The following is a 22,873-nucleotide window of genomic DNA, read 5'->3' on the forward strand; positions in this document are numbered from 1 at the left end:
CTTCACACACACACACCAGGTTATCCTTCACTCCCACACACACACACCAGGTTATCCTTCACACACACACACACCAGGTTGTCTTTCACTCACACACACACCAGGTTGTCTTTCACTCACACACACACCAGGTTATCCTTCACTCTCACACACGCACACCAGGTTATCCTTCACACACACACACCAGGTTATCCTTCACACACACACACCAGATTATCTTTCACTCACACACACACACACCAGGTTGTCTTTCACTCACACACACACCAGGTTATCCTTCACACACACACACACCAGGTTATCCTACACTCACACACACACCAGGTTATCCTTCACACACACACACACCAGGTTATCCTACACTCACACACACACCAGGTTATCCTTCACTCACACACACACACACTAGGTTATCCTACACTCACACACACACACCAGGTTATCCTACACTCACACACACACCAGGTTATCCTACACTCACACACACACACTAGGTTATCCTACACTCACACACACACCAGGTTATCCTACACACACACACACCAGGTTATCCTACACTCACACACACACCAGGTTATCCTTCACTCTCACACACACACACTAGGTTATCCTACACTCACACACACACACCAGGTTATCCTACACTCACACACACACCAGGTTATCCTACACTCACACACACACCAGGTTATCCTACACTCACACGCATGGCCTTGCCCCGATATATATATATCAACATGCACGACACAGCAAGCGCCAGCAACACAACTGTAATATATCAACAAACGCGCTCGAAAAATGCAACATCCTTGGCCAGCAAGGCACTGGCAGGCAAGCAGACATGCAACTGAATAAGAAGGAAACAAAACATACAAGCAGGCATGCAGGAATTTAAGCAAGTGGACAGAGCAAGCAAGCAAACATCTGGGCAGGAAAGCAGGCAGGTAAAGGAAGTAAACATGTAGACAGGATGGCAAGCAAGCAAGCAAGCTAGCAAGCAAGCCCTGTGGGGTAGAGATCGCTCGCCAGAAATTACGACAGCGCAGGGATAGGGAATAGATATTCGCTCCAAACATTGGTCGTAAGGCTTCCTTCCACCTCCCTCTTCAGCGCCCACAGATAAGCGTATTTGCCACTAAGGAACGGCTGGTGAAAGTGCGTATACGCGCGGGAGTAATGTACACTAGGAGCTTCAGTCAATCAGCTTAGCCTCAGGTCTAAAACATGGTTAATAATAGGTAGATTTGTTATTTAAATATACAGAACATGGCACTCTGTTACAACTAATTAAGCATGTTAGGTACATTTATTAAAGCCTCCAATACGCAATATTTAACCTACGTCGCTTACAGACAATACCTCCAATATATCCATTACAATAATACAAAGTTACATAATACAACTAGCCTCACTTTACTAAACATATTTGCTCAAAAAGGGTTAGAGTGAATATTATAAAAAATAATTCATAGGTTGGCCTATTTCGAAATCAGTAAATTACGCAACCGCCCTTCTAGTAGGTAAATTATACGGCAAAATGCCTTGTGCTAAGGCCAAAAACTCACGAAATTAACAAAATATCCCGGTTAATGTTGATGGATCTTCTGGTATGTTAGGATAAGGGCACTTTAATACGACACTTTCTTGACGTTGGGAACGTTTGCGAGAACGGGCTGAAGGGAGGGAAACAATTAGGGGAGAGCGCCAAGCCACTACGACTATATAGCACTCGGAAGGGATCAGAATAAGGGTTGAAAATTGAAATTGAAATAAAGTTTATTGATTTAAAATACACACACAGGGATGAGGCAGCTCAAGCTATTCTCACCCCGTTCAGTACATCGTGTTAATACATACATATACACACATCACAAACAATAAACATATTACCAAACATTCTGAGAGATAAACATATACATTTCCTCCTTTTTAGGAAATGTATATGTTTATCTCTGAGAATGTTTGGTAATATGTTTATTGTTTGTGATGTGTGTATATGTATGTATTAACACGTTGTACTGAACGGGGTGAGAATAGCTTGAGCTACCTCATCCCTGTGTGTGTATTTTACCTCAATAAACTTATTTCAATTTCAATTTCAATTTCCTCCTTTACACAAGGGTTTGGGGTGGGACGGGGAGGAAGGACTGGTGACGTTTTGGTGTGTCCGTCGTTTTTCGGCCCCTTACGACAGACAGAAATGTTAGTTGTATGATATGTCTAACTTTCTGGCCCGTTATTTGTGATATTGTAGAAGTATGTTTGTTTTTGACGTTCATCTCTATTTTAGTTTTGAAACAAGAAGCAAGAAGAACTCGACAAACTTCAGGAGTGGGCAGATAAATGGCTGCTGGAATTCAATCCAAATAAGTGTAAAGTAATGAAAACGGGCACGGGAGAATGGAGACCTATATTTAACTATATTATAAGGGGAAGATAATTACAAGAAACAATAAGACCAAAGACATGAGAGTAGACATAATCCCAACACCAACACCTGAAGCTTACACCAACAGAACAACACCAGCATCACATATGGGAGTTAGCAAACATATGAATGTCGTCGTTGTTGTTGTAGATTTAGCTACTCAGAACGAAATGCCCATGTAGCACGGGCTACGGCGAGCCCGTAACCCATGAACGTCGTTTAATAAGCTAAATAAGGAGGCTTTCAATACACACACTGCCTATGTGAGACCATTACTCGAGTATGCAGTTCTAGCGTGGAACCCACACCTTGTGAAGCATAAACAGAAATCTGAGGGCTCTGTTTGTGCTTCCAGAGCATAAGCCCGAAGCCCGAAACGCTGCGCGTACTAGTGGCTTTACAAGAATGTAATTACTATGCTATGTATCCTCACAATCCCAATGTACCTTCTTGTATATAAATAAATAAATAAATAAATAAATAAGAGGTTTCAGGGGTTCCCAACTAGATTAGCACCAGACCTGAGAGACGTCAGCTATGAGGGTTGAGAGAACTCAAGTCTCACAACCGGTCGGAGCCAAGCGGACAGCACGCTGGACTTGTGATCCTGTGGTCCTGGGTTCGATCCCAGGCGCCGGCGAAAAACAATGGCCAGAGTTTCTTTCACCCTATGCCCCTGTTACCTAGCAGCAAAATAGGTACCTGGGTGTTAGTCAGCTGTCACGGGCTGCTTCCTGGGGGGTGGAGGCCTGGTCGAGGACCGGGCCGCGGGGACACTAAAAAGCCCCGAAATCATCTCAAGATAACCTGGCCTGGTGGCCTTAACTTGAATGTTGAAGAACAGCAAGGTGCTGGACACTTTATCTTCACCTCTACCACTGTTAGCTAAAAACCCGCCACAATCACCACTTGGGATTGTGTACTGTGGGTCTTTTATGCCCTCCAGTAGAACCAGCCTCTTGGGCCACCAGCTGGAGATGTCTTAGCGTAATGTATCCAGCATTGGGTCTTTCTACATTTCAGTATTATTCCACACATAAGAACAAAGGTAACTGCAGAAGGCCTATTGGCCCATACGAGGCAGCTCCTATCTATAACCCCCCAATCCCAATCATATACATGTCCAACCCGCGCTTGAAACAATCGAGGGACCCCACCTCCACCACGTTACGCGGTAATTGGTTCCACAAATCAACAACCCTGTTACCGAACCAGTATTTACCCAAGTCTTTCCTAAATCTAAATTTATCCAATTTATACCCATTGTTTCGTGTTCTGTCTCGTGTTGATACTTTTAATACCCTATTATTATCCCCTTTGTTGTATCCATGTTGTATCCACACACATGGCTTGCTGTTATAGTCTGATGGGCAATGGCTGTACGTCCAATGATTGGCGGAGCTCTTAGATGGTCATATGGGGCGCGGAGCCCCAGAGTCTTACTTCCCCGGTTCAACCCAAACAATAAAGACCCATCCTCCTCCCCCCAACATCAGGGGATGGACCACACACTAGAAGGTGAAGGGATGACGACGTTTCGGTCCGTCCTGGACCATTCTCAAGTCGATTGAGAATGGTCCAGGACGGACCGAAACGTCGTCGTGCCTTCACCTTCTAGTGTGTGGTCTGGTCAACATACTTCAGCCAGGTTATTGTGACTCCTCGCCTACCTCTGGGGATGGGTGGTGGTGAGAGCATGTGGGGCGCCGCTATCTTGCTCCCCTCCATCACCTGGACAAGGCGCGTAATCTTATAATTGGATTACACAATATAAGGCTTCTCATTCTTCAGTAAAGCGCCTCTGACGCAGGGTTGCTGCCAAGGGCTGATGGGTATGAGGTGTCAGGGTGAATAGTAATAGATGTAGGGTGTGGGGTGTCAGGGTGTAGGGTTTCAGGGGCGTGGGGTGTCAGGATGTAGGGTGTCAGGGTGTGGGGTGTCAGGATGTAGGGTGTCAGGGTGTGGGGTGTCAGGGTGTGGGGTGTCAGGATGTAGGGTGTCAGGGTGTGGGGTGTCAGGGTGTGGGGTGTCAGGATGTAGGGTGTCAGGGTGTGGGGTGTCAGGGTGTGGGGTGTCAGGATGTAGGGTGTCAGGGTGTGGGGTGTCAGTGTGGGGTGTCAGGATGTAGGGTGTCAGGATGTAGGGTGTCAGGGTGTGGGGTGTCAGGATGTAGGGTGTCAGGGTGTGGGGTGTCAGGGTGTGGGGTGTCAGGATGTAGGGTGTCAGGGTGTGGGGTGTCAGGGTGTGGGGTGTCAGGGTGTGGGGTGTCAGGATGTAGGGTGTCAGGGTGTGGGGTGTCAGGATGTAGGGTGTCAGGGTGTGGGGTGTCAGGGTGTGGGGTGTCAGGATGTAGGGTGTCAGGGTGTGGGGTGTCAGGATGTAGGGTGTCAGGATGTAGGGTGTCAGGGTGTGGGGTGTCAGGGTGTGGGGTGTCAGGGTGTGGGGTGTCAGGGTGTGGGGTGTCAGGATGTAGGGTGTCAGGGTGTGGGGTGTCAGGGTGTGGGGTGTCAGGGTGTGGGGTGTCAGGATGTAGGGTGTCAGGGTGTGGGGTGTCAGGGTGTGGGGTGTCAGGGTGTGGGGTGTCAGGATGTAGGGTGTCAGGGTGTGGGGTGTCAGGGTGTGGGGTGTCAGGGTGTGGGGTGTCAGGATGTAGGGTGTCAGGGTGTGGGGTGTCAGGGTGTGGGGTGTCAGGGTGTGGGGTGTCAGGGTGTGGGGTGTCAGGGTGTGGGGTGTCAGGGTGTGGGGTGTCAGGGTGTGGGGTGTCAGGATGTAGGGTGTCAGGGTGTGGGGTGTCAGGGTGTGGGGTGTCAGGGTGTGGGGTGTCAGGATGTAGGGTGTCAGGGTGTGGGGTGTCAGGGTGTGGGGTGTCAGGGTGTGGGGTGTCAGGATGTAGGGTGTCAGGGTGTGGGGTGTCAGGGTGTGGGGTGTCAGGGTGTGGGGTGGGGCGGGGGTGACACGGTAATAGCCTTTGTCTTCACAGGATAAAATAAACGCCAAGGTGTTGTGATACGGGGTGTAGATTAACTAGATGGGAAGGAAAGAGGAATGCAGAGTGAATGAAGCAAACAGGTGCAGGCCTGGGGTGACTTCACCAGCCAATGGGGCTCGAGAAGCACCAAGGCGGGCCTCCACACGCCCCCCCACACCCCACACCATCACATCCAGCGCAAACTAAAGCAGATAGCACTATTCAACGTTGATAAACAAGTAAACAAGACCAGGTAAACAAGGTTTACAGAGTCCTGGGGACCAGCATGGCTAACAAGGCGTGTACTCGGGCGGGTAATCGCGAGCCCCAGCAGGTCGGGGTCAGCCAGGAGGTTCCACCCACCTTTGCACCAACACCTTTGGCATTATAATAACTAAGCCATCACCATAAGGCAGAGAAGTGCAACGGCGTAAAACGTATTAATATGAACCATTACCGAGCGAACCCCAAGTAGGTGGGGACAGGAGTGACAGGAGGAACACCGTGGTCACATGATAAGGAAAAACAGCGGGTGGACTTGGCCGAGTTGGGCAGTTTGATGAGTGGCACTGTGTGAGAGGCCTGGACTAACTGGAAGGATAAGACATGCGCGGGAAGTGGAGACTGGTCTATGGCAGGTGACTTCCCACTCAACTAGGTTAGAGTGGGAAGTCTAACCTAGTTAGACGTCCTAGAGCAGGCCCACAGCAGGCAAAGCTGCAGCAGTGTACAATATAGGCTAGAAATGACCTTAGATAAATTCTGCTAACTTATTGTTGTTCCCTAACTGCCCTTACCACTTCGGGGGGGGGGGGGTATAGGGTGTTTATGTAGCTTCAGGGCACCAATCCCCCCCATCCACAGGGCATGGCGAGAAGGTACCCCTAAGCATACCTAATTCCCTATTACCCATAAATTAAAATACACATAAATGGCAGATCTCATCACAACCCCTAAGAGTTAAGATGATACTAATAACACACAATGCTAATATGAAAATAACATACACAAAATGGAAAATTCTTTTGTATTTGGGTTTTCTTATATGGGACACGGCACACAAAGCGAGAGGTGCACAGCGTTAAGAAAATACACCAAGGTCACGTCTTTCCTGTAAACCCCGTGTATACTAGAAATTTGTAAAATCCAGAAACATAGGCTTCACAGCTTGTGGCTTTAGCACAAGAGTATGTAGTGTATACCATCTCACCGGGATACGCTCGAGGAAGGAATGACTTGCCAAGGAGGTAAAGTGTTCCAGTGTTGGGGGGTTGTGCGGGGGTGGCGTAATGTTGCATCACGTCACCCCTACAACCCCTTCTCAGCACCTGTCATCCCCTCACCCTTGTGTCTGGCTTCTGCTTTTCTCTCCCTCCCCCTCTCTCCCCAGTGCTGCCACGGGATACCTGGTTGATGGGGTTCTGGGAGTTCTTCTACTCCCCAAGCCCGGTCTGAGGCCAGGCTTGACTTGCTATGTGCTAAGCTATCTACATACTTGTAGTTTGAGTGGTTTTATTTTGTACGACTAGAAAAAGTTTCATCTAGATGAAAACGTGCTATAGGGGAGGGGGTGTAAGGGAATTGTAGCATGAAGGATATACCGCACCCCGAGGCTATGTGAACCGGGCTGGAACTATGGGAATACGCGAGATGAAGAAAATCGTGGGCTAGGCAGAAAGAGTGGCTTGAATAACGGCGTGGGCATGACCACCGCCCCCATTGACATTAGATAACATGGGAAAACTTCCGGTAAACATTATAAACCCATCAAGGTTACAAAAACTGCGTGGCCCACATCCTGGTAGAGAGAGCTGACGCATTGTTCAGGGGAGGGATGAGGCGCGCATGGTGGGGGGAAGTTGTGGACACACAAGGTGCATACTGCAGTGTGTGAGTGTGGCTACCGCTACACGCCCCCCCCCCCCACCCCACCACGCCTACAGCCTACATCACCCCTCCAAAGTCCTCACTCAACCCCTCTCTCTCTCTCTCGCTGTTGTTGTTATAGATTCAGCTACTGGGAACAAGTTCCAAGTAGCACGGGCTATGGTGAGCCCGTAGTGGACTTACCTGGCACAGAAGCGGGACTGGGTCCTCTCTCTCTCGTCTTTACATTCAATTATATATCATAAAAATGACAGATAACAAGGGTTTGCTAGTCATTAAGCAGCGCCAATGTGTGCGTATTCAATAGATAGCCACACTGCTGACGATGAGTCACAATAACGTGGCTAAAGATAAGCCTGCCAAACACGCACACTGAAACTACGACGTTGGTACAACGTTCGAACAAGTTTTAACACCTAACCATTTATAACAACCAATATAGCAAGTTGTAACAACGTTCTAATACGTCATAAACACGTTAAGCCAAGATGTAACAACTTTATTACAAGTTGTAACAAGCGGAAAATAGAGACTGTTTCGGGTTGTGTTTCCAGGATTAGATGACTAAACCACACACAAGAAAACGAAGCAACGACGATGTTTCGGTCCGTGCTGGACCGAAATATTCGTCGCTTCTTCATTTTGTGACGTGCGGTTTGGTCACCATAACCTCTCTTTACCAACCTGGCACAACCCACAAACACTCCCATCTGTCCAGTCCACTTCACATAATCCTCACCATCACCACCACCACATTCCCAGTACCTCACAGGGTCCTCACACCAACCTGTCCTCTTAAAAATAACGTCGCTTTTGGCCGTTTACCAGTATGGCCGAAAGTGAACGTAATTTGAAAATTAAAAAAATGAAAATAAATTTGGGATATTTTTTTTCAACAACAGTAAGGGTCCTCTGGTAGGTTAGGTGGGCAGGAAATTCTTATAAAGTTTCAAATTTTTATGAAAAATGTTAATTGAATGTTTCGTCTCCTAACCTTTCCGAGTAAGCCGGACGACTCAAACAGAAAACGGGACAGTACATCACTTTTGTGAGTCGATTTCATTTCAAATTACGTCCACTTTTGGCCATAGCATAGCGCATACTAGCCAAAAGTGACGTTATTTTTAAGAGGACGGGTTTTCTCACACAGCCTTTACAGGTGTTCCCCCCGTACCTACCTTACGCCTCTGATAATTATCTTACATATCACAGTTCTTACCCTACAATATCATACCTTCATAAAGAGTCTAGGGTGAACTAAACAGGCGCCGTCCCCCCCCCCCCCCCCGCCTCGATGTGTTTATCATGTGTTTACCACACATGATCAATCATGTGTTTACCACACATGATCAATCATAATTTGCCAAACGTTGCGGCCAGGAAATTTATAAACTTTACTTTAACCTTCCACCAACTCGTCTTGATTAACCTATATTAACCAGTACGAATAAATATCAATTAATTGTTTATATCATTACCAGGTATTAATGGGGTTAATGTCCTAAGTCACTAAGTGTGATGAAAGCTTGGCATTTTACAACTTTTATTAATAGGAAGCAATGATGCCATATTGACCAGACCACTGGTCTACATGAAGGGAGCCGGTCGGCCGAGCGGACAGCACGCGGAACTTGTGATCATGTGGTCCTGGGTTCAATCCCAGGCGCCGGCGAGAAACAATGGGCAGAGTTTCTTTCACCCTATGCCCCTGTTACCTAGCTGGTAAATAGGTACCTGGGTGTTAGTCAGCTGTCACGGGCTGCTTCCTGGGGGTGGAGGCCTGGTCGAGGACCGGGCCGCGGGGACACTAAAAGCCCCGAAATCATCTCAAGATAACCACACACTAGAAGGTGAAGAGACGACGACGTTTCGGTCCGTCCTGGACCATTCTCAAGTCGATTGAGAATGCTGCATTTCTCACAATCGACTTGAGAATGGTCCAGGACGGACCGAAACGTCGTCGTCCCTTCACCTTCTAGTGTGTGGTCTGGTCGACATAATTTAGCCACGGTATTGTGACTCATCGCCTGCACAACGATGCCATAATTTATAGCCTAACATAGACCTAGCTTAACTATCTGAAATAAGAAACAAAGGCCCAATTATTTTGGCTAGGCGTCATGGTCAGGGCGAGACATGGTCCTCAGCTCTCTCTTGCCTATTTATTGCCTGTCTCTACCTCCTCATCATTACGGGCTATTCATTCCCGTGCCACCTTTTGGGTGGCTTAATCTTCATCAATCAATCAATCTCCTCATCACAATCGACTTGAGAATGGTCCAGGACGGACCGAAACGTCGTCGTCCCTTCAACTTCTAGTGTGTGGTCTGGTCAACACGGCGAGAAGGACAAGGTCAGTCAGGCCAAGTACCGTCGGTCTGGGAAGCATCAACAATGATATAGACAACTTTTTAAAATAAAAATACAAAGTCGCTGATACTCAGGATGACGTCGGGTGAACACCAGGACCTACTCTACATTATCTGTGGTGTTACGACAAACGTTCCAAGACCTAATTCCTGGTTCACTCTTAACCAACCCTCTGATTGGTCAGGCGGACAATTAGGCAGCCAGACGGTGGGAGCAGTGATCCTAAGATATCTCGATATAACCCCAACTGCTATAGCATATATTATATCTCCACATGTCACTTCTGCCTGTCCGGTATATCTAATACTCTCATTATCCCTAGCTTTCTTCCGCCTCAGTTTCCCATAGCTTTTATAAGTCCCCCCCAACTCCCACATGCTCCTTCAACTTTCACAAGCTTCCAAAGGGAGCACAAGGAGCTGGGGAGCACAGGACGGCAAGCACCGCTCCTGTGCCAGGTAAGTCCACAACGGGCTCACCATAGCCCGTGCTACTTGCCCCGCTCCTGTGCCAGGTAAGTTAAGGTCTCACCATAGCCCGTGCTACTTGGAACTTGTTCAGAGTACCTGAATCTATAACAACATGATCCGTCTGTGAGTCTCCAGGAATCGTACTGCCCGAGGGGTTATGTTTTGCCGTCAGGCAGCTTCATTCAAGAGCCCGGATTGTTACCAAGCCTGGCGCAGACATCGCCTGTCGGTCACAAAAACGTTGATAGATTTTTTTTTAGTTTTCCCGCTTGTCGGGGGTCGACGGATCCTGGCGGTGCCAGAGTGCCTGCCCTTTGGACATGGAGGAGTTGGACTCTTGCTCCGCCAGGGTGGCTACAGTGTGTGTGTGGTTGTCGCCACCACCTCTCCTACCGTGGGTGGTCAGGTGCCTGCAGGTGCTCCCCACAATAGGGTAGTTTAGTTTAATTTAGTCCATTGGGTTTTATTCGTTTTCTGGATATTGGCTTCCGTTGGTTCCTTGGGGGGTATCTGTTCGGTAGGGCGCATCCAGCAAGGTCGGGAGCCCTTAGTGGGAGCCGGTCGGCCGAGCGGACAGCACGCTGGACTTGTGATCCTGTGGTCCTGGGTTCGATCCCAGGCGCCGGCGAGAAACAATGGGAAGAGTTTCTTTCACTCTATGCCCCTGTTACCTAGCAGTAAATAGGTACCTGGGTGTTAGTCAGCTGTCACGGGCTGCTTCCTGAGGGTGGAGGCCTGGTCGAGGACCGGCCCGCGGGGACTCTAAAGCCCCGAAATCATCTCAAGATAACTAAAGATCTCAAGATAACCTCAAGGTCCATCGTCACCCTTTACTCCACAAGGCCTAACATACGTTAATCTTTTTGTCAACAGAACTTAATCTGTCATTTGGAAATTTATCTGCGAATCATAGCATAACAAAAATTAAAGCCATGTGATTGCCCTAAACAGGAGGAATTGTAAACTATATATTTACCAGTCTCCGTGCCGTAGTGGTAATATGCTCACCTGGCGTTACGCGAGCGCTTTGTCCTGGGTTCGTATCCTGGCCGGGCAGGATTTACTGACGCCAATTCTTAACTTTATTTAAAAAAAAATTAACAATCCACTTTACCCAACAGTAAAATGGGTACCTGGTTGTTAAACGATTTGGCGGGTCGTATTCCAGGGAATATTAGGATTAAGGACCTGCCCGAAACGCTATGCGTGTTAGTGGCTGTACAAGATGATTGAGTGATGAAAATTAAGCCACCCAAGAGGTGGCACGGGCATGAATAGCCCGTGAAAGCTGTACAAGAATGTAAGAACATTTGTATATATAAATAGTAGGTTTGGCATCACCCACCACGGGAGACATCTCCCGTCACGCAGGGTGCAGTCGCACCTCCACAGATCTCCAGTATCAGCTCTTGATACTGGTAATGGCTCAAAAGGGCCACCACTTACGGGCTATTCATGCCCTTGCCACCTTTTGGGTGGCTTAATCTTCATCAATCATCACCCACTACAGCTAACCCAGCCCGCCATTACACGACATAAAAGGCCTAAAAAGGAAAAAAATCCATAGTGGAAGTAAAATTTCCACACAGGAAACTAACAATATCGTTCAGGAAAAACCACGTAGGAAAACCTTTTATGGAAAAAGAAAACCTTTTATTCGGGAGTCTGAAAAAAGCCTAGGATGTTTTGGTCATTTTCCCGAACATTATGCGAGCGAAACAATATCTTCAACAGCCTAAAATTGGTTTCATCTTGATGTTTTTCTCAACAGCTAATGATGTTGCAAGTGCTCACATAGCTAAATAAAAGGACTGCTTGCAATTTATATCATTACACAAATTTGGTCAAAGTAAAAACAAAAAAAATATATATGGCTGACATAATACACGGTCAAAAATTGCGAGTTATAATCACTGCTGACTTTTGCTGACGTATAATTGTAAACACAGCAAGTTTACAATCAGCCACACCAAACATACCAAACAAATTACGAGTGTTTCCACCAAACAAGACACAGCTGATTCATAACCAACACATATCTGGCACGCTTCCCACTAGCATTGTTGTTATAGGCAATGGTGCTTTAGATAAGATATATTCACGATGATACACCACGGTAATCAGCTGGCAACACAACACAACTACGCCCGTACTGCCTCCTCACCAACGAAGCCTCAACCATTCAAATACAAACAAATACAAATATTTATTCAGGTAAAGTACATAAATACAAGACGAGATACAAAAAGTTGATGGATTTACAGATAAAGCTAGTACATACAATGCCTAAAGCCATAGAGCTAGTACATACAATGCCTAAAGTCACTATTACGCAAAGCGTTTCGGGCAGAAACACCACCCATTCGCCACCCAAATTGAGACTAGCACACTGTTCAGCGCTTCTCAAATCGTGTAGTGTACAAGAAACATGCCAGTCGCTTCGGGAAAAGCAAGAACGGTTCCATAATATCCTTTGGTTAATTGGCTTATCTTGTCGCTTCGAAAAAAGGTCGAACCGTAAAAGAATTATATCCGAAATAAAATGCTAATTATGTCCATTGTATTGATTTCGTGACCCCTAGGCCTAGTGATATGTAATGCGCACTCAAATAATAGCGTAATACTAAGAGCAATAGTGATAATATAGACCTAGTTACACGGCTGCTTTAACCCACTAAATTGTTTCAGAAATACTGAATTTACATATCAAATCAACAAGCTGCCCAGCTGATACACCAACACTTTACAATATATCAATATATCAATACCGAAAATACTTTTAAGATCAAATAATACAAAATACACAATGTACAGTACTTGAATTTTTCGTAATTAAAAATTACTGTGTATGTATAGCATCGCTGCATTGAAATGGTTTTTGAAAATACAGATTTGAAGCAAAACTATACAGCCTACACAGACTTCTTGTACAGCAATAATTCATAGTTTAACGAATATACTGTATTATCGAAACAAAAACAAATTCTCAAGTGTTTAAGTCAATTCATAGTTTTATTATAAAAATTAAAACTCAGTCTGACAAAAAGACATACTGCCTTCGTGTATTGTATGTAGACATATAATTGTATGTAGGAATACAATTGTATGTATGTATGTAGACATCAACCTGTCATTCAGAAATGGTAGCATAGTAACAATTAGTCAAAAATACAAAAATGGACTGTTGCACCCAAAAAAATCCCATTTTGTACTATTCATTTTGTAGGGCCACAAAGAATTTTACATCTAAACCTAAACTTTCCTAAGCCTATATGAATTAAATTAGGCTAATATGGGATATATTAGGCCCAGGATGAGGATGCTTATTTAGGCCTAGAACACATTAGGTTCAAGTTCAAGTATGTTTATTGAGACAAGAAAGAAATACATCTCAAAGGGATAGAGTAGCTTAGGCTATTTCTACCCCCCTGGGTGGGTTGTATAGTTACTGTCCCTGAGCCCATAATGGTGCCTCTGTAACGCTTTCCACTACCGCCCACAAGATGGGTATGGGGTGCATAATAAATTAACTCAACTAAACAAACTGTTCCACCTTTTATCATGCTATTTTAAATATTTCAATTGTACAAAAGGCTAACTTTTTTGTATACAACAGTCAATCTTTGTACGTTCGACCAACAGTTGGTACGTGTATTATAATTTTTTGGAGGATGGGCTGGCTACAGTACAATATTTGTTAACCCATCCTACAAAAAAGATAGTACTTATAACTACTGTACTATGGAATATACAAAATATATGCTGTTAATTGTACCCAAAAATAATCCGCGTTTTGTGCTATTGGAATTCTAACCATAAACGTATGTCCTAGTCCTAAATAAACAATCTAGGTACATCATACACAATCTTAGGCCCAATACATATACTGTATAATTATAATAATTTATTGTGTCGGGGGGACAGGAAGCCAGAGTGTATTCATACACGTTAGGCTAATATCGAAGCCCCCCTACCCAAGGTCACTGACCCCGCCCAGGATGCAACCCCACAACAAACTGACTAACTCCTGAGTACCTACTTACTGCTAGATGAACAGAGGCATTAGGTGAAAGGAAACGTGCACAATCATTTCTGTCCTGCCCGGAATTCGAACCCGGAATTCTCGATTGCGCGTCGATAACGAACCCGACTGTACAACCGGGACCCTTGCAGGCGATGAGTCACAATAACGTGGCTAAAGTATGTTGACCAGACCACACACTAGAAGGTGAAGGGACGACGACGTTTCGGTCCGTCCTGGACCATTCTCAAGTCGATTGTGAGTCGATCATTCTCACAATCGACTTGAGAATGGTCTAGGACGGACCGAAACGTCGTCGTTCCTTCACCTTCTAGTGTGTGGTCTGGTCAACACCCTTGTATAGTATATATACTATCCGAGGCCTAGGAAGTTAGATTTAAATGTTGTCTTCTTTCTAGGACCCCATACAAAATCAACAGTACAATAGGTGCAGTAGTCCATATTTCGTACAAACAAGCCACAGTCGCTACGGGGACTAAAAATTTTGGAAGACATCTTTGAATTTGTGCGCACATTTTCTGCCATCTTTCTTACTATAATGTGCTACTATTTTATGGTGCAGATTAAGGACTTGGCCTTCAATTGTCCTCCAAACTCTGATTATGTGTTTGGAAGACCAAAACATAATGCCACAGCATTTGACTTTGTCAAATGTAATATCAAATCCAACTTTTCGGTGGTTCCCAAGACAGAAGCCACTGAACATTTGTAGGTCAGATGCCAATCGCTGGGCAGGGGCTAAACTGGTTGTTGGGATTACTCTAGGCAATCTAACATCATCAAAGACCCAATACTTTCAACACTCCTACACATAAGAGGCATAATTAACCAATCTCTCACAATGTTCAAGAAAGAACTTGATAGACATCTCCAAACAACACCTGATCAACCAAGCTGTGAAACATACGTCAAGCTGTGACTAGTTGCGTCGAACAGTCTGGTTGACCAGACCACAACCAAGAGGCCTGGTCAGAGACCAGGCAGCGGGGACGTTGATTCCCGGAACCGACAACAGGTCGGAAAGACTAATCCATCCTGGGTTGTTGTTTATAAGAATGCAGTGCAAGTGTGTAAAAGGTGATTATAATTTAGGTCTACTCATATGAACATAAGAATACAACAAACTGTTAATTACCTAAGTGATTAACAGTTTTCTGTTAATTTATTATTACTATAAATATATATATATATATATATTTTATAAATATATAAATATTATATATTTATTAATAAAATGTGAAAGCCCTCTTGGGCCCTTGCAAGGCAGCTTCTATTTACATGCAACCAAACCCATTACTGAATACAGTAGTGGAATAATTAACACATGCTTAAAAAAAATCCACCAATCCTGTACCTTTTATATCACCCAGTAATTTGTTCCATACATCTACAACCCAAGACCCAGATCTAGAATATAATAAATCCCAGACCAGGTCTAGAATATGTCTTTTTTTTTTTGTAATGGTAAAATTCCTTCATGTATACCTGGCTAACTACTATGCATTTTCCATAACATTGTCCACTTACACATTTTGGTTAATATCTCATTAGGCGTAAGTAATGTATATACCTGTTCAGACTAAGCTGTAGTTTAATTTCACAAACTTAATTTTTAATTCATATTACAGGCATTACAAAAAGTGCAGTTAGGCAACACTCCCATACAGTGATAACATTTGATACCCCCTCCCCATGTTTACATTCTACTTGGTATGCTTTATCAATTTTAACAGTTAAGCCAATAGTACAGCAAATACATTCGGGACAGGACATTTATTACAATCAAAAGCCTTCATCAGAAGCTAAACAAGATCAACACGTCATGGGTGTACATTATACCCTTCAGTAGTTGTGAAAACACTGCCTTTATTTAGGCGAAACATCCCAAAACACAAATGGAAACTTTAGAAACAATTATGCTTGCAATGTTAACACCAAAATGATTGTGTCACATCCTGAGGCAATACTTCATAAACTTCAGAGATGTTAAATTTACTGTATCAGCAAAGAAAATATTAGTGGTGTACAGTCTGCAGCCATCAAACACTAAAATAGAAACAGTGAAGGAAATTTTTACATTGCTACCCTTCTTATTCTGTTAGTAATTCAAATTCTGTAATACTGTACAGTTGTTCATATTTCTCACCCCTCACCACTCTTTCCACCTGTCAACATACCCTCTATCATTTTATCACTTTATAAATACAGTATTGGCCTCATATACAAGAATGTACAAGAATGTAACAACTCTTGTATATATCTCAAAAAAATCTCATATCTCATGTATCTTCCATTAACATTTTCTCAAACATTTGGGATATAAGCTAGGGGAAAATGTCCTCTACAACTCTACTGTCATGTTAGCACTTCTCTATGTACACATATAATTAAGATGGTACGATATCCTTTAGTAGTTTGAAGCTCGTATAAAAAATAACCTTTTACCTTTTTTGTTAGAGATGAGTAATTATTTTTGAATATAATGAAAAACAAAACAATGAATTGACTATGCAGTCTGCCTTTGTAATAATATACTGTAATGCCCAACTGTTCATTTCCACAAAAAGTTAAATGTATGCAAAGCATGCTTTAATTATAAATATTACTATTAAACTTAAGATATTAAACTTTGCATGAATGATATCAGAAATGATAAAACCAGCATACATCCTTGATTTTAGTAATAATGAACATAGCCTAAATGAAATATAATTTTATAAGGCCTACAAGTTTTTTTTTAGGTTACCTTTAGCAAAAAAAATAAATACTTTTTAAAGCAAACATTGACAAATAAGAACTTGCCCAATTAGCAAGTTCTTCCTGTTTAGCACAATACCAACACACACAAAGAAGTTTACAACCAACCTATGTTGTCTACAGAATATATATATATGCAGAAATGTATTATTCTACAAGCCAAGTTTTCTCATATAGAAACTACAATTCAGCCAATTTCTCTTTTATTGTATTAAAGAATTTACATACAGTATTTGATGTTCCTTGTCTATAAATTATGATCTACCATACAGTGTATGACAAATTTGATTAATTCATAAACTCTTGTACTACTCAGCAGTGGACACTGCAGCCAGCCAACATGTACCAGGTTAAATACTCCGTCAGGTTAAAAACGTTTGGGCATATTTCCTTACATCTGATGCTTCTATTTAATAAGCCATGAAAAGGTACCTGGGAGTGCCTATTGTCATTCGGTCATGAAACGTATTGAATAAGTAAACTTTACTGTACGGTATTGAAGAACTTATTATAAAAAAAATACCTAGAACATTGCAATGCATTTATTATTTAGCTATGAATAAGCTGAAAGGTGCCCTCAGTTTTTTTTATTTTTAGGCAATTTGTCATTACAAGTTTACAAACTTAACAAAATAAATACTGTACTGTATATAAAAGTAAATAAGAACATAAAATACAGAAAATATAAATAAAATTATACAAAAACATACAGTCTAGGCATAAGGAACCATAAAAATATGAAGAATTATGATCACAAACAAAAATCTGTTTTGATGTCATAGACTGTATTGCAACATGAGAGCAGAACTTACCTGGTGGAGCTGTGCGAATAACACAAGGGTTTCCGTTGCGCGTGCAGTGGTTGATCCAGGCCACGACATCGCGTTGTGTATATCCTGCAATGCGCTGACCCTGCACCTCCAACAGAATTGCTCCTGGAGCCAGAGATGGGCCTCCTTTTTGATATCTAACACCTTGACTGATCTCACCCAGGTAGGGAAATTCTCCATTGTCAGAGCCTCCCAGTACTGTGATACCCCCTTCACTACCCACACTCACTACAGCCTCCACCACCTGGCCCGACCAGTGGTCTGAACCAGCTAACACAACCCCCGCATCACTGCCACCAGCAGCCTGGTGGGCACCATCTTCACAAACTCCTCTCTCCCCGCTGACAGCGGTGGTGGTGGTTGTGGGGTCTAGACTTGCAGGCCGCGCGCCGCTGGGCTCACCGGAGCTAGTCTTGAGCATAGTGGTGCTGCCTTAGCACACACACCACACATTAGCACCACGCCGCCACAAATCACGTCATGTCAACACTCGACTGCACTCCTCGCGATCTCCTTTGGCTTAACTTATCGAAAACAGAGCCATGCCTGACAAACCTAAGCGCAACCACTCACAATCACTTACTGATTCTCCCATTGTCAATACCCACACCTCTCTGCTTGCACCAAGCACGCGACACAACACTCCTCCTGGCTTCGTTTAAAGCATGCACTTAAAGGTTTCCTCTCATGGCAATAGAGTGGTGGGTTCGGAGCAATATTCCCTCGCACACTACCAATGTTTTCAAACTTTACTTCCAGAGTTCACCTGTGTGACGCATGCGCTCAGACGCGCTCCCCACACGCCTGCCAACCCCTCCCACTCCACACTTACCTCTTATCACACTCCACACTCTCACACCCTCAATTACAGTTATAACGCCTATCTTATCCACTTAAATTTCATTATAACACACTTTGTGCTAACGAAAGCATACTTTAGAGGTGGTAAACAGTTCATATGAGGAATTTGATAAGTAGGTCGGTTGTGTTGGCAGTGAAGACTCGCACACGCCTGAGAGGTCGACAGCCGCCTGGTGGGCCGCGGGCTGCCACACTTACTACACCTCCTCACGGCCAAAATTGCCCACACCCACACGCCTCCTCTCGGGAAACAACACAGGATATCCGGCTTCATCACAGAGCGGGGCTGGTCAGGCCACAATGTCATCTTCTGGCTAAAAATAAGGTTCTTCGTGCCACCGGCCACCGACACGCCCACTTTCTAAACTCAGTGACCCCGCCCTTGACTGCAGCAGCACATAGGAAGCCCTCTACCTCACACAACCGTTTCCGGATAAGCATCCGAGTGCCGCTTTTATCTTAAGACAAATGCTAGATAAATACAAGGAGTGCAGCGTTGTCTAGAAGTGGGTAGTGTACCCACCTTCCCGCGCCTACGCCCACACCAGTATTCAATGGCCATGTCAACACTATCCTACATGTTTGAACTATGAATCATGACGTCGTTATTTGCATGCTTGTATAATGTTTGTGTATATATACACAAGCGTAATTATACCGCACATTGTATACTTGGCGTAAACAAACATTACAGTAAACTGGATCACTTAGCTTTACGCGTTGTAGTCGCTGATGTGGCCTGTGCGAGCCTTCGTATAGTTTACATTAACAAACTTATATCTAACTATATCATATAGCTAGATATAAATATATTTCTATAACATAAAATAATGTAATTTACATAGCCATTATGAAAGGTCTGGCAAGGCAGAGAACAATGCTGTAAACCGGATTTAAATAGTGTAGTAATATATTTAGTTATTTAAGGGTCCCGGTAGTACAGTCGGGTTCGTTCTCAACGCACAATCGAGAATTCCGGGTTCGAATCCCGTGCTGGACAAAAATGGTTGGGCACATTTCCTTTCAACTAATGCCACTGTTCACCTAGCAGCGAGTAGGTACTCAGGAGTTAGCTTGTGGGGGTGTATCCTGGGCGGGGTCGGTAATTCGGCTTTGCTTTGGAGCTCGATAAAAGCCAAACGTGTATGAATACACCCTGGCTTCCTGTCCCCCCGACACTGAATTATTATCATGAAAATTATTATAAGTGAGGTTGTGTCTTTGAATTTCCCGCAGGGTGTGTGGCTCTCATGGGAGCATAGAAACATCAAGTATTATAATAGCGCAAATTGGAGCCCGTTCTCGAAACCAATCCGTTACCAGGAGCAACCAGGCTCCTGAAACCACATGGAGAGTTAGCTAAATATTTGAGATGGTCTGAATTAAAAATTATGTCCAGCAGCTGGACATCCTCATAAAGACTGTCGAGCAGTATCCTCCCCCACGATAGCAGCTTGACGATTAAATGCGACCTCAGAACACTGAAAAGAATTACTGAACAAAAAATTATATCACTTACGGGCTATTCATGCCCGTGCCACCTCTTGAGTGGCTTAATCTTTATCAATCAATCAGTCACCGTGCTGTTTGCTTCTGACGACCTTGATTTTTTTTGTCAAATATTAATAAAGTTATCCCGACACAGTAAATATTGAACAGAAAATAAGTTCACATATGGATAACTACTAAGAAGTTAACACGTAACACTGAAAATACATTGGTGGATTTATTTTCATGTAATACGTAATCAAATAGATTAAGAATACCCAGATAGAGAATAGACCAGAACGAGAATTTCTATATTCATAGCAAATTAAACTTCAATTGTCATATATAAAATATAAACAAAACTCAACTTTATTGAATGAGCATACATAATTTTTAAGACGTGCCCAATTGTTAGTTTTTAGATTTCCCGAAATCCGAAATTATATTACATTGTGAATACAATGTAATATAACCAGTGTATATTTTCTTGAGATATTATTTTTATTAAAAAAATTAGCAGTGGATAAATCCTTCGGCGACAGAATGCACTAAAACAAAAGTATATTATATCCGGACGAGCACACATGTGTACATAAAGTGATACATTTATGAATATATAAATACAATTTACATACATAGTTACTTAGACGCGCTCTCATAGTTTCCGGGGACTACTGGACCAATTTATTCCTAATTTATGTACTTTTGTACTAAAATTTTTAGTACTAAATTTTATGTACTAAAAAACTCTCTCTCTCTCTCTCTCTCTCTGTGTCTGTCTCTGTCTCCTGTTATTACTTGATAATGACGCAAGAAATATGAAGTAGATCAATACAGCGGACTGCAAAAAACTACAGGTTGACCTTGACACACTACACTATCCGATGGAGATTTTGACGTCAGAATACAATGTATTATTTGAGAGAACAGGTTGTACTGTCAGAATTTGCTTTAATATAATTACATTAAAATTTAAATTTCAATACTGTACTTGAAATTATCGTTTACAGACTTACGAATTATCTTAACATTATGAAATTATAACCACGACTGAATTAAGGAAAAAATTTGTTTAACTTCAATGGAAAGCTAATTAAGTTTTTAGCTTCCTATTTTAACCTGCAATGTTAAATGGGATTCTTGTATTGTGATTTCTCTATTTGTACTCACTGAATTTGTGCGCCCCTTGAGGGACTTGAAGTAGAAGGGGGTAGAAATAGCCTAAGCTCCTCAGCCACATTTCCAACGGCAGCTTTGAGGAAGAAAAGTTTGAAGACTAAGTTTAGTGCTCTGTGATATAACAGGTCTTTCTTTTGAGGCACAAAATATAAAACAAAGTCACCATTCGGGGGTCAAGAAAAATTGTGTCAATAAAAATCTGTCAACAAAAAGTATTCGCACACCCTCCGTCACTATGTGATGGAGTGCGAAAAGATACTTGAATTCAGAGACAATTCTATGACAAATGTTCAAGAGATGTGTAAATATTTAATTCAAAATGATCTGCTGCTGTCAGAAGTCTTGGCCAAATATCCCCAGTTTGCTAACAAGTGACTAACTTATCCACCGCTGCCCACTGGATGGGGGGGGGGGGCGGTGTGCAGGACAAACATATCAATTGTGACAACCACATGTCAGTTCCTTAATTTAGAAACTGTATTTGTGGTCGGTCTCGAACCCACTGATGATGTGACGATGAGTTGAATTTTGTAACTAGCTCATCAAGATTGCAACTTGCTTAGCTAAATGAATTGTATTCACCTAGCTGTGCTTGCGGGGGTTGAGCTCTGGCTCTTTCGGCCCACCTCTCAACTGTTAATCAACTTTTTTTCACACACACACACACACACACACACACACACACACACACACACACACACACAGGTAGCAGCCCGTAATAGCTGTCTAACTCCCAGGTACTTATTTACTGCTGGGTAACAGGGGCATCAAGGTGAAAGAAACTGCCCATTTGTTTCCGCCATCGCCGGGGAATCAATCCCCGGGCCATAAGATTACAAGTTCCAAGCGATGTATACTCAGCCATCAGGCCCCTAGTCGATGCCAGGGGAATTGTGGGGTTGAGTCCCTGAGCCCATTACGTACCTCTGTAACCCTTTCTACTACCGCCCACAGAATAGGTATGGGGTGCATAATAAATAAACTAAACGGCGTCAAGATATTACTTACAAATGTTAGTGTATTATATAAATTAACAGTGATTGCCTACCCACGTAGCTTTTATGATTCAACTGTTCCAAACGTCACGATGCTGGAACCGGTCATCTTGTTTTATACTGAACTACTCTTGAACACAGGCTACACGATTCTAAGGGAAACTGAGTAAGTAGACAAAAGTCGTGTTCAAAGCGAGGAACAACATAACCAAGGGAGTTAAGGTAGGCTACAGGAAAACTGGAGACAAACGAGTCAGATAAATATTTTAAAAACTTCAGCTAAAGTCTTAAATAAAGAGAATTAGACGAATTGGCATCGACAATTACTACTTTTCTTACAAGGGTAAGAAAAACTAGTGAATAATGACTATTGAACTAGTGATGGTCGGGAGGCGGACTTCAGCTGACGCACGACCCAGCAAGCACATTTAGGGAGTATACACACACACGTACACAGCAGGACAGCGAGAGGCGCTCCAGCATCTGGTCCTCCTGTAACAGTAAATTCAAAGTCGCGGTGGCCAGCGACCCCCGCCACCACTACTTACCTCCCCCCTCAACCACTTCCTACCTCCCCCTCAGCCACCAGCCTACTTGC

At 43.5% G+C, this 22,873-nt stretch overlaps 1 protein-coding gene across 2 annotated transcripts in view; it reads right to left on the reverse strand.

The window, feature by feature from the left end:
* The window catches only part of LOC123773736 (uncharacterized), a 437,688-nt gene extending 419,082 nt beyond the window's left edge, over nucleotides 1-18,606 (reverse strand). Inside the window, exon 1 of one of the 2 annotated variants that reach the window (XM_045767617.2) lies at nucleotides 17,735-18,606. In XM_045767617.2, coding sequence (XP_045623573.2) covers nucleotides 17,735-18,173 — 439 coding nt within the window. In that variant the 5' untranslated portion in view covers nucleotides 18,174-18,606. The remainder of the gene's footprint in view (nucleotides 1-17,734) is intronic. The other variant, XM_045767618.2, reaches the window with a different exon arrangement.
* Nucleotides 18,607-22,873: the final 4,267 nt, after the last annotated feature.

This window comes from Procambarus clarkii, chromosome 72, assembly GCF_040958095.1.
Source record: "Procambarus clarkii isolate CNS0578487 chromosome 72, FALCON_Pclarkii_2.0, whole genome shotgun sequence".
Taxonomy (NCBI): domain Eukaryota; kingdom Metazoa; phylum Arthropoda; class Malacostraca; order Decapoda; family Cambaridae; genus Procambarus; species Procambarus clarkii.